This window comes from Trichoderma virens (assembly GCF_000170995.1).
Source record: "Trichoderma virens Gv29-8 chromosome Unknown TRIVIscaffold_2, whole genome shotgun sequence".
Taxonomy (NCBI): domain Eukaryota; kingdom Fungi; phylum Ascomycota; class Sordariomycetes; order Hypocreales; family Hypocreaceae; genus Trichoderma; species Trichoderma virens.
This window is the reverse complement of record NW_014013747.1, coordinates 294400-306056: the sequence shown is the minus strand read 5'-3', so window position 1 is coordinate 306056 and position 11657 is coordinate 294400. Positions and strand designations below refer to the sequence as shown.

The window sequence follows — 11657 nt, the reverse complement described above, 5'->3', positions numbered from 1 at the left end:
CAGATCCAGCAGAGAAGGCCGCGCCTTGAGCCGTGGCCGCAGTCCGAGCATGCGAGCGCGGTGCGGGCAAACATTTATGAACAGATGCGTATTTTCCAGCGATGCAGAAGAGTGACAATTACGAGCTGAGACATGAACATGAATGCGAAAGTTGGGAGATGATCAAGTAGAGCAGCAATGGTGAATCAAGCGTCAGGGATGGACACACAGACGGTACCGGTACATTTACAGTTGCGAGGCAGCTGGCGTATCAAGGGGGGGCATTGAGTACAGGTACATCTGCGTTACAGACGGAACCTAAACAAAGCCACAATAGACGCGCATTTGCTCCATGATTGAGATTAATGCTTCTTCTGTTGTTACAATACATCATTGATCCGTGTGACTTCCTAGAAATGAAGCTGAAAAGATCCATTCCCCATTGTTATTTCAGGCCGCACCTACTGTACTTGTATGTACCTACCTTGGAATTTTGCTTGAAAAGGCAGCACAAACGCTGTAGGAATACACGTAATAGGTACATGCCTCCGTCGGCGGCCTCCATTAGTAGACTCCGGCTTCATTCTCACGTCTACTTCGTTGCAAAATTCCGAATTCGCTGATGCTCGGACAGATCTCGCTTTTATAATTCCATCATGACATAATACATCCGACTTGAAATCGACAATCTCGCGCAATTGGGATAAAGAACGCATTCATTACGCTCTATTGAGAATAAAATACAAGCCTCTCCAATCCCATCCTTCTATCCAAACCTCCCCATGGCTCAAGCCTTGGCCCTCAACTCATTGACTCTCACCTGGAGCTCATTCAACAGATCCTTCCTCATGGCCAACGAGCCAATCGTCTTCATTCCTGCCGACATACCGCATTCTTGGTGGTCATGAGCTCGGTGGTGGGAGTGACCATGTCGCTCATCCGACCTCTTGCTAATATGAAGGCCGGGCGAGGGGACCACGCAGTTGCTCTCGCTACGACCAGCTCGGAGCTGGCAGATCTCCTGCTTCTGGCAGTCCCCAGTGCACGAGGCGACATTCCAGCCACGGCTCTTGAGTGAGATGTACTGGTTGAACATGGCCGAGTTTGACTCGAACAAGGCCGTTACGTTGTGCCAAAACGCGGGTGTCAGTTCGGCGCTGGGATCGGTGACGGGGGGGTTCAGCTTGGAGCCGTATACCTCCTTGGCAGAGTAAAGCTTCGTCCACACTGGGCCAGTCGTTTGGAAGTTTGCATTGGTCATGTCGGCAATGTAGGTCGTGGTGTCGAGCACTGCAAACGTCACCGGGTCGACATCGTATACTCGGAACGAGGGCATGCCCGAGGTGGGTGTCAGCGAGGGGCAGATGTAAGAGGCCATTACAGCATGCGAAGCATCCTGCTTGCTGTAGTCGGAGTAGCTGACTTCGAAGTGGTCGACGTGCGTGTGGCCGAAGAACATGGCGGCAATGGTGGACGAGTAGCGGTTCACAACTTGATCAATGTAGTTTGACCCTGCGTGGAAGGCATCGCTTTCACCAATGGGCATGTGTCCAATGATGTAAACCCTCTCTCCTGCCTTCTCTGCGGCATCGAGTTCACTCACCAGCCATTTGATTTGGCCATCAGGGTCCTGCTCAATGTCCTCCTGATATAGCCAAAAGTTCATGCGGTAGTAAAAGTTGGTGTTGAGCGAGATGATTCTCAGGTTGCCATTGGGATACTTGGTAGAATAGGCGCCAATGTTTTCAATCTGAGCTTCCGCTGAGGCTCCCACCCAGCGCGTCCATTGAGCAGATAGTGCGTCATACACCCACTGTGATGAGTTGCTGATAGACTGAGGAGGAAAGGCATTGGCAGGATCAGCTTCATGGTTACCAGCGGTGCCGTAAACGAGGCCCAGATATTGGCTCATGTATGTATAGGCGTCAGAAACTGTAAGCGGAAGCATATTAGTCAACTTCTGTAATACATGTACGAAACATATTTCAGGAAAACAGGAACCAACTTTGCTTCTGGTTGTAGGGCTTCGAGGTGTTCCAGATGGCATGGTCAACAATATCGCCCGTGAAGAGCGTGAGGGCTGCATCTGGAACAATGTTCTTGATGGCCTGATACATGCTAATTTCCAAGCCAACAGGAGTATCGCATTTGTGGTCTCCATTTGGCCCAGCAGGTGACGTTGAATGGCCAGGTTCATCAGCAGCAGTATAAGGTCTTTTTAGTAACAATATCGTCAGCATTTTATCTCTAGCTTTTCGTCACAACTCCTTCCAGTACAGAACAACTCACCTGCAGCAGACAGGCTTGGTGCAGTTTGTGGTTGAGCCCGATACGTAAAGGGGGTCAATGTGAATATCCGAGTACTGAACAACCTTGAGAGGCGTCTTTCCACTTGGCGCAGGGCGACCAGTCGATGGCTTCGAAGAGGGAAAGGGGATCTTCCACTGAGGAACAGAGGGCTCAGGGCAAAGGCCCAGGAACGATCCGCAGAAGAGCTTCGACGTATCAGACCCGAGATCCATGTTTCGAATAGCATCCGCAATGATGGGGGCTTCTAGCGCCACGGTGCCCTCACAGACGTCGTCATCTTCGACCTGAAGTCTTTCGTTAGCCATAGCCAGATGGAAACAAGCCTGGCGTAGTCATCTATGTACCTTTGCGAGTTTGCAGAGGCCTGTAGCTATGCTAACGAAAGCGTCATCTCCAAATATAGCGACACCCTTGAGAAGGACGAGAATGCCCTGGAGCTGCATCAGTATACAATCACGCATACAGCTGGCTGAGAACGGTATTTTCTAACCTGGCAAGCAGTGCATGTAGCCGCATTCTTGATATCGTTCCATATATCATCAACCAAGCTTCTCGCCTCAATGGACCTCTCGAGATTCTCAATTTCTCGGGGAGAGAGGCTGCTGTCCTCAAGAGAAATTGCAGCCTGGGCAACAGAGCCCAGAGCCAGCAGGGAGAGCGCCGATCCGGGACGCATAGTTGATAACAGATGCTAGCTTGAGCTGCTTCGAGATGCCTGCTTGTCCGCAGGAACCAGTAACCTCACAGGGTCTTCCATCGTAGCTATATATATAAGATACCTATCCATTTCCACCTGCCTACATGATAGTTAGTGCCTGTCTACTTACAATCTGCAATCCGCAATCCAACCCCTAGCAGCTCGTCTCCGCCCGACTATACGAACTTGGGGATTCACAAGGTTAACTCCAGCTCACAAGGAACCAACCCTGTGTCTAGTCAAGAATGCTCGCTTGGGCGGATGACCTTCCGTACTTTGTCTCGCTCCATCTCCAATGCCACGCTGAACGAATTCAGGACCGAGGCACCGTCCACTAAGAACCCCTCAACGGCCGCCCTGAGACCGTCCAACGGCGAGGCCCCGAGATTGAGGTCCAATCAGAGGCAATCCCGTACACATGCATCGGCAGAGTCCATTTAATTAGAGGAAATGATGTGCGGCACGGCAGATCAGGAGGCGGGGGAGGTTATTGGCGGCTGATTGTTTGGAGAAAGCTTATGTGAGGTGAGGTAATGGCAACAAGACCGATACGACGCGGTATACGCGGAGACGGATGCATCTAGAAACTATTAGGATCGTGTCCGGTTGCCGTTAAGAGACTGCGCTAATTTAAATGGACTTGGAGATGGCATCTAAGCCAAGTTCGTGGGAATGAGACTTGTATTCACCTACAGATTGACAAAATCAATCAATATATGTAGAAAAAAGTCCACGACAGCCTCTTGTCAAGGTACCGTGTAAGACGGCTGTCAAATGACTCCAGCCTTTGTCTTCGCATGAATCACGAGCCAAGGCGCAAATACCGCTCCCTGTATTCAATTCAGCCAAGCCCAAACCCTGCAACAATCACCTGGCCGGGCCATTTTCTGCACCTAAAAATGCCCGCTCTTGTTTCATCCTTCTCGGTCACCAACTTAGCACCTTACATTAGTACCAGGTCGATGAATGAGGGGCTGCGCTGCTTCGCTATTTGAAGTCGGCCGAGGAACTCTCCATGTCATGTGAAATCGAGCTTGGCCTCTTTCATTTTGCACCGCCGACCTTCCCGGATCGTCAAGTTTGGCCCATACAAGTTAGCTAATATACGAGTATGTTTGCACTTTTCTCGTAATGAGAGATCTTTTGCTTGGCGTCCCTATTTTAACGGCTTCGTCGATTATTTTGGCGCTGCCAAGGCTCAAGTGAGAAATATCGCGGCTTGCTGGACAATCTGGACGTCCGAGGCACCGCTTCCCAAGGGCTCTCCGCCGCGGGATAGATCCGGGCAACTATACCAAGAGTTTTCGCCAAATCGTACAGGTCTTCATCGCTAGGTATACAGTACATACAGACAAACATTGTCAACCGACGCCCCTTGTTTCCTCCCACAGTTGTCCAAGTGATAATACAGCCGTCCTCTTGATTCCCAAGGCAATAATCTGGCCAATCAGCTGTGAAGCAGTATTATGCAAATTCCATATTGTACACGAGAGCAGCTTTCTGCCGTCTCACAACCACACATCGTCATTTCGTGATTCCATCATTCGTTTTTCTTGATATCCTCGCTGGTGGGTTTGAAGGCTTCCTGGGACAGAGCTTCTCGCTCCCATGCAACGTGCAATGGACCGCCAGCTTCCTGCTGCGAGCGCATTTCTCTGAACTGCTCCCCCTTCTTCGCCAACTCTGGTAGTTTCCCCTGGAACATCTTATACCAATCCCACCTATCCGAAGGCGATGGCGCAAGTACCTTTCTCCGCCGCTGCTTCATCCCCGAGTAGATTCTCCGCGCACTTCTATCGGACAGTTCATTGACGGCATATTCAACTGACCAGTCAAAGTCGTCCTCTTTCTTGATGTTCGTTGGTCGCTCGACATATTCACCATTCACTGTGTTGCGAATAGTAACGTACATGCCCAACAGTTCACGGTTCTGTCGCCCCGATTCTTCCAGGACATCGGCAGCTTCGCTCTCGTCTCCATCCTCTTCGGCAAGTTCATCTTCGTTCAAAGCCTCGTCTTCACCAGGTGGCTTTCCTGTCATCTCGCTAGTTTCTGAATCCGATTGTTTGGTCTTTACAGCCAAATCAGCGAACATGCGTTGAAACGTCTTTAAGTTGCTTGCCCGGTTATCAATTCCCTCGGTGGCTTTTAGAATCAAGTCGGCCAATGAGGCATCCCGCATCTCCGAATAATCTTTGGCAAACTCAGGCTCCGAGATCTGCCTTTCGTCTGCCATCGACTCGTCCTCCGCGCTGAGATTATCCTCGGTGGTGCGCTTGAGAGCCGGCTCTGTAACATCTCCCGGGTCATCTGACCTGTCCCTCAACTCCTTAATCTTGGAGGAGTGTGCTGTAAGAGATGCCACCATAGCATCCAAGTACTGTTCAATTTCTAGCTCCGTTTTGTCATTCAGGATTCCACTCTGTTCTAGAGCCTCTTGAACGGCCTCTCTGACAGAACCTATACCCAGAGACTCGTCTTCAACTGTTGAATCAACCTTTGCCATCATAACGTTCCAAGCAGCTTCGTTTTGTGGGTCCTGGCGGGAAAGCTCGTCGGGAATTTGCTCTGTTTCTTCATTGGACGGCTGTGGTTCGGTTTGTTCAGTACTCTCGGCTTCATTTGGGCTTTCCTCGCTTTCAGCTTCGCTAAGGATTTGAAGCTCGCGCTCCAGTTCCTCGACTGACGATTTGCCAGCTTCCTGAGTCGTGGTCATTTCTTCCTCCGTCACCGGCTCCACAAAGAAATATGTGAGAGGGATCTTTGTTGGCCGTGTCTCGACATGTAATCGCAGCGTTCGCCCTGGGAAACGCTTTGTTGCCCTGTCCATGAGGTCGTTCAGAAGAGTGACACTTGTTTTGAATTCTTGGTCACCCAGTCGACGATCGGATGTTCCATGAAGAGCTACATCCATTTCCTCTAGGCTGATGTACTGGAAGCCAAATATTCGCTGCGTATTATGGTATGCGACAAAGATACCATCCATGCGACCCATTCGCACCTGCAGAGAATATTTCAGGAAAACGGTTCTGATCATATCATAGTACTCTCGCTCAAATGACTCCCACTGGCCAAATCGCTTCTGAATTTCATAGCCGGCGCCTTTCTCGTACCCCCGAACATCCATCCTGACGGAGACTACCGCTCTTGTTTTCAAGTCAAACATACCAGAGCCAGGAAGTCGAGGATCGTAGGCATCCAATTGAGATCGCATCATAAAATCTCCCAAGGTCGTGTAATGGAAAGAGTCCTGTGCATTTCTCTCTTCTTCTGACAACTGATGAGACCGCGTTCGCCTATATTTTTCGAATTCTTCTTTTGGAAGGGTGAGGAGCTTTTCCATTGACTTGCCCAATAAGCTCAGAATATTCTCTGTGTCGTATTCCTTGTCCGAATCAAAGGCATAGGTGCCATCATTGTAATGAGCAAAGGCTGCAGAAGGGCCACGGCTTATGGCAGTGAAATTATAGGACTCGGGCTCTATTGATCGTGACAAGAATGCGAAATTGGGTTTTCTCCAAGCAGACAGCAAGAAATGGAAATGGGAGAGAATTGAAGTCATGCTTGACGTTGAGCCACAGTACTTCATCCCATGTGCAGCGCTGAGCTGTCTCAGCTTGACGTCCTTGGATGAGGTAACATAACTCCTGAGCGCATCAAAATCAAACTCTTTAACCGGCATGATGGAAGCGAGATAAGGGTCGAAATTAAAAACACGAGATCGGCCATCCTGCATGTGATAGACTCCCGGGTTGAAGAGCACACGGTCGAGGTTATGAGAGAGCTGCGGTACCGGCAGCAAAGCATCCTCTTCAACTGGACAGAGGTTTAGATGCTGCGGTCTTATCGTCTTCACGTCTAACGGCGTTTTGGCTCTTGCTCGCCTCCCTTTTCCAAGTCTCCCAGCTACAGAGGTCTTCTCAGAAGGTAAATCTCCTGGGGCCATCGGTTCCTCTGCGTATCGAGTCATTACATCCACATCCTGCTGCCTACCCTCTAGTTCATCGGCCTTTTTTGTTCTCCGTTTCGAGGTCGAAGATTGAAGTCGAGATTTTAGGGTAGTCCATAACCCTGCAGATGGTGGCGCCGCTGCATCCTGGGGTTCCCCCCCATCCAAGACAGATTCTCCAGGTTCCGCAGAGCTGGGCTGTTCATCTTTTGGCAGCTTCTTCTTCTTTTCTTTGGACTTGGTCGGGAGAGCCGCCCGCTCCTTGGCTTTTGCCCTCCGTCGACGCTTTTCTCGCGCTTTCCCCGGTCTACCATCAAGCACCTGGGTGGCTGTGAAGCTTCTAAGACCACCGATGATGAGAGGCTGTGGTCGGCGAAGGGCCCACAGGGTAGCAGTATGGGCCAGTGGCCTGGCACGAAGGAATGGTTGAATCATCTCAGATTGTGAGACAACATGCTCTCATATGAACGACATGCGATTGTATTGGGCGGAGGGAAGCAAAAGAACCCTTGTAGATTCCGAATTCACCTGGATGTACTTCTCACAGCTGTAGCTCGCCTTTCATCATGGAACTTTTCTTATCGATACGACGGCACATTGCACTCGGCAATACGGCGGGACAAGCGACTGCCGTTTGCGTGCGCCACACGTGATCAGCCTTGCAGTGATGGCGCTGATGACGAACTCCCCTGCGACAGCTTCATCGTGGATCTCCAAAAGCTCCAGTCAGTTGGTACGTCATCCAAAACAGTCAGCAGGGCTCGAGGCCTTGTGCGGCAGCTATGGGGGCCAGCGACTCCAAGATAGGATTTAAGCAGGGCATCTTCAGGTTATCAGAGGAGCGCAACATTGCGGCGAATGATGCTTACTGGACCTCGGTGCGTCATGCCTTTGATCTCACATGGTCGCTCGGATGCTGATGGGGTCATAGTTTTGGGAGCTTCCTGAATCGTCCGAAGATGTTTTTAGTCTCTTCTCGCCCAACGATATCCGCCGAACTCGTGACAATGCCCTAGAAAATATCGAGACGTTGATTCAAGCCTTGACAACGCGAGTTTTTACTTTACGGCATCACCCATCATTTCCAGATCCCGACCATGCTCCGGAGCGAGACATCCTGAACTGCATTAGGGTTCTAACTCGAATACTGCCATACTTGTATGAGAAAGAGAGCCTAGGGCCTTGGGAAGAACAGTTCTTGTGGACCCCACGGCGGATTAAGGGCCGGACTCCCAAGGCTGAAGTTCTGTTTGATGAAGCCCAGGAAGGGAAGGAACCGGTGCAATCTTCAGCTGAGACGAATGAGAATCTGAAGCCTCTAGCAGAAGAACTGATAGATACATTGGTCGATCTCCTGTTTTTCTCAGATTTCACCCTCCCTCGTCAGCCAAATGGGCAATCCAAGGTCACGTATGCTATATGGCAGAGCGGGGTTGGATGCAATACAGCCGTGGCAACGACCAAGGAATTTGAAAGCAACCGATGTGAAATCCTAAGGCTTCTCATGACTCTTGCTGGCCAAAGCATGTACACAACCCCGGGAGTACTTCCACAGAGGGGAGTGCGGACTCTAACCTACCTCTGCACGTCTTCTGATAAGCAGGTGGTGCTCTCGGTTCTATGTTCCCTTCTAAACACTGTGAGTGCCCAGATATCTCTTCCAGGAAGACTATTAGCTAACTGACATTCCTGTAGACGTTGAAATATAATCCAGCCAGCTGGCGCGTACCATACAACACTTTGGTGTTCAGAGACACTAAGCAGGTTCTTGTGACTTACTCTATACACTTCTTATTGGCCATGCTCATATACCCTATACCCGAGGATGCATCTTCAGGTTCCCATAAGAATTACTTCCGTCATTTCCTCGGCCGCATACATCGTCCTCAAGACTTCCAATTCATAGTTGATGGAATGACGCGAATTCTCAATCAACCGCTTCAAGAGAAGAGTTCATATATTCCTGGCTCTCAATCTTCTTCTAACCTTGCTCCAGAGGTATTGATGCTATTCTGGGAACTGATTCAATGCAATAAACGCTTTCGGTCCTTCATTATCGATACCGATAGGGCGCATGATTTCGTTGTCCTAGCATTGTTCTATGCTCTGGAATACAGAAATGAACCATCCAAACAGGGTGTTGTGCGCATGTGCGCGTTTCTTTTGCAGACCTTGAGCGTCGAAGCAAGCTTTGGCTCGCACCTGAACAAGACATTTGAGGGCCAGGAAAGCCTCCCTGCGAGCATCAGAATTAACGCATTCAGGGGCACATACGCCGACTTCTTACTGCACTCGATTTATACCCTGATTACTACAAGTCAGGGCAACTTCGCTCCAGTCTATCCGGCGCTCCTAGCAATCATCAACAACATAGCTCCGCATATCGAGGGACTAAGTGCTTCTAGTGGCTCTCAGCTCATGCATCTGTTTTCGTTGATGGCATCACCATCATTTCTACTTGCCAATGAAACTAACCATGGCCTTTTGCACTCTCTGCTAGATTCTATCAATTCCATTCTTGAAAATAAATACCGCCAGAATCCGGAGCTGATAATGGCAATTTTCAAAAACAAGAAGCGTATTGAGGCACTCCGCACGTTCACCTTGGAAACTGGACAGGAGGAGATTGAGAAGATCAATAGGAGAAGAAAGGATGCTGGAGGTCATACCGGACTTTTCGATGATGGGTCTCGACGAAGCTCTGTCGATAGTGTACGGAGCCCATCAAACACTCTATCTCGAACCCAGTCGTTGGAAGAAGTCCCAGAGGACAGCGCATTTGCCGTCGGAGATGACGATGACGACGATAGCGACGAGGAGCCTCAGCCCACACCAGCTGCGTCAACTGCTAGCGAAAACCCTTCCCAGGCATCATCAGTAACTAACGTCGAAGATGCAGTGCCTGTACAACTGCGGGGAATGTCAGAGAAAGCCAGGGGGAAAATGCCGGCAAATATTCAATCCTTCTCCCGGCAGAACAGTTCAACAAGCCTTGGTGCATATTCGAATGCAAACCAGGCGTTTGGTGGCAGTTTTGAGCCGACAGCCCCATGGATCGATAGTTGGCTGCCGGAATTACCTCTGCATACTATCCTAACCATCATCCAGCAAACAACCAGCGTTCTCCCACGGCAGGCATCAGCTCGAGATGCTGCAGCTGACACGCTACGCCGGATTCAAAAGATTGAATTCATCGGCCTCGAGCCGTCTGCCATACGAGTTCACTCCTTTGAATGGTCTCAGCTGGCACTTGGATGGTACGAGTCCCTACTCTGGGGAGTCATCTTTGCCAGTGAAATGCAGATTGCAAAGGGTACCATGGGTATATGGAATGGCACGGCCATCAAGCTCTTCCGAGTCCAGGAAACGGCGCCGGCAGGCCCCACTCTGACCTCACCCAGAGGGGCAGTGGATGCTGTCGGAAGCAATATTGTGTCACGTATCGGCCAAATAAATCTTCGCGGCGCGTCGGCAGCGTCAAATTCTGCGCCGAACAGGGGTGCATCATGATGGTACTACTCGTACTACATGTGCTACCCTCCGGAAACAGGGTGCATGAGACGAGCCAAGAACTATCGACAGTGTGATATGCTTGTACAGTAGCCTACTGAGATATAGATCAGATGCTTGATTATGGCTTTGCGAGTTTCTTCCTAGCTGGCATGCCCAGCAAATCTCATTCTGCCCATACGCGGCACTACCAACAAGTATTGGTCCAATCATCCCCCCTGGAAGTCTGGATGCCTGGTGGACATCCCTGTGTGTATGCTCACATCCACTGGTGACAAGGAGCAAAGTAGCACACCGAACTCTTTGGCTACTGCCTCGTATATCTTGCTCTTCATTTATTACAGCCCCGAGTGGGCCAATCAGATAACTTGACGTGGCTAGAGGCCTCACGATGAAATCACAGCGATCCGGGTGGCATGGGGACTGCTATTACCGACGGTAATTTGCGCAGAAGGCACCGATGGGCACCAAGATTTTATGGCTGGGCTGGAGATTGGGCTGCACATCCGCCATGGCTGTAGCAAACATTCCTGAAGTATCACTTACTGCGGGCTGAATCCCGGTAGGCCGAGGCACTTGATAACTCTTTGTACATCTGATACTAGTATTGCATTTTAACGTTTGGGAGGGCTAGCACTTGAAAGAACGAATGGAACTATTAATGATAACTCTGGTTTATGCTGCAAAGCTGCGCCGTGATGTGGATGCGACGTGAGGCTTTCGAACAAGACCAGCGATTGGCCCCGATTCAGCCGCCTCGACAGCACGCCTGGATGAATGATATCAGCTCTGCCATCTCCCAAGCTGAGCTCATCGCACCGCCACTGACACACTAACAGATAAAATGCCCCGTAGCAGCTCCAGCCCCACGACGGTTGGAAGCGAGACATGACGCCTTCAGTGAGCGGCCAAGCCACAAGGCGCTGGTCTGCCCCCATAAATTGCGAATAAGAGGCACGCTAGCACTAGCCGCCGCTTCTGATGGACTGCACGAGAGTCCAGCTTGGCGGCCATAAGGCGTGTAGCTCCCAACGTTACTTTTACCCGCGGCTGATGCAGCAATCCGAATGAGACTTGTTTCTTATCCCTCCTCTTTCAAAGCCTTTCGCGATTACTCTGGGCTTGGGCGCAGTGTTTTTGCGTCTCGGCGCGTGCTATCGATGCCATGATCGCTGGCCTCAACTAACACCCGTCTGACGAGCTTGCAGCGCG

General features: G+C 50.5%; 3 protein-coding genes across 3 annotated transcripts; 1 reads left to right on the top strand and 2 right to left on the bottom strand.

Annotated features, from left to right (window-relative positions):
• Positions 1–766: 766 nt before the first annotated feature.
• On the bottom strand, positions 767–2965 carry TRIVIDRAFT_35658 (uncharacterized protein; the record flags this gene model as incomplete). The annotated part of the gene is made up of 5 exons (XM_014104742.1): positions 767–1911; positions 1985–2193; positions 2269–2573; positions 2634–2720; positions 2780–2965. The coding sequence occupies 5 exons, from the start codon at positions 2963–2965 to the stop codon at positions 767–769; spliced, it is 1932 nt and encodes a 643-aa protein (XP_013960217.1).
• Positions 2966–4562: 1597 nt separating this feature from the next.
• TRIVIDRAFT_124891 (uncharacterized protein) lies at positions 4563–6848 on the bottom strand (the record flags this gene model as incomplete). The annotated part of the gene is made up of 2 exons (XM_014104741.1): positions 4563–4916; positions 5484–6848. Coding segments are annotated over 2 exons (1719 nt in total), but the record flags the coding sequence as incomplete, so codon positions are not given.
• An 828-nt stretch (positions 6849–7676) lies between these two features.
• Positions 7677–11111, top strand: TRIVIDRAFT_73445 (uncharacterized protein; the record flags this gene model as incomplete). The annotated part of the gene is made up of 3 exons (XM_014104740.1): positions 7677–7813; positions 7867–8340; positions 8631–11111. The coding sequence occupies 3 exons, from the start codon at positions 7718–7720 to the stop codon at positions 10443–10445; spliced, it is 2385 nt and encodes a 794-aa protein (XP_013960215.1).
• Between the last annotated feature and the right edge of the window lie 546 nt (positions 11112–11657).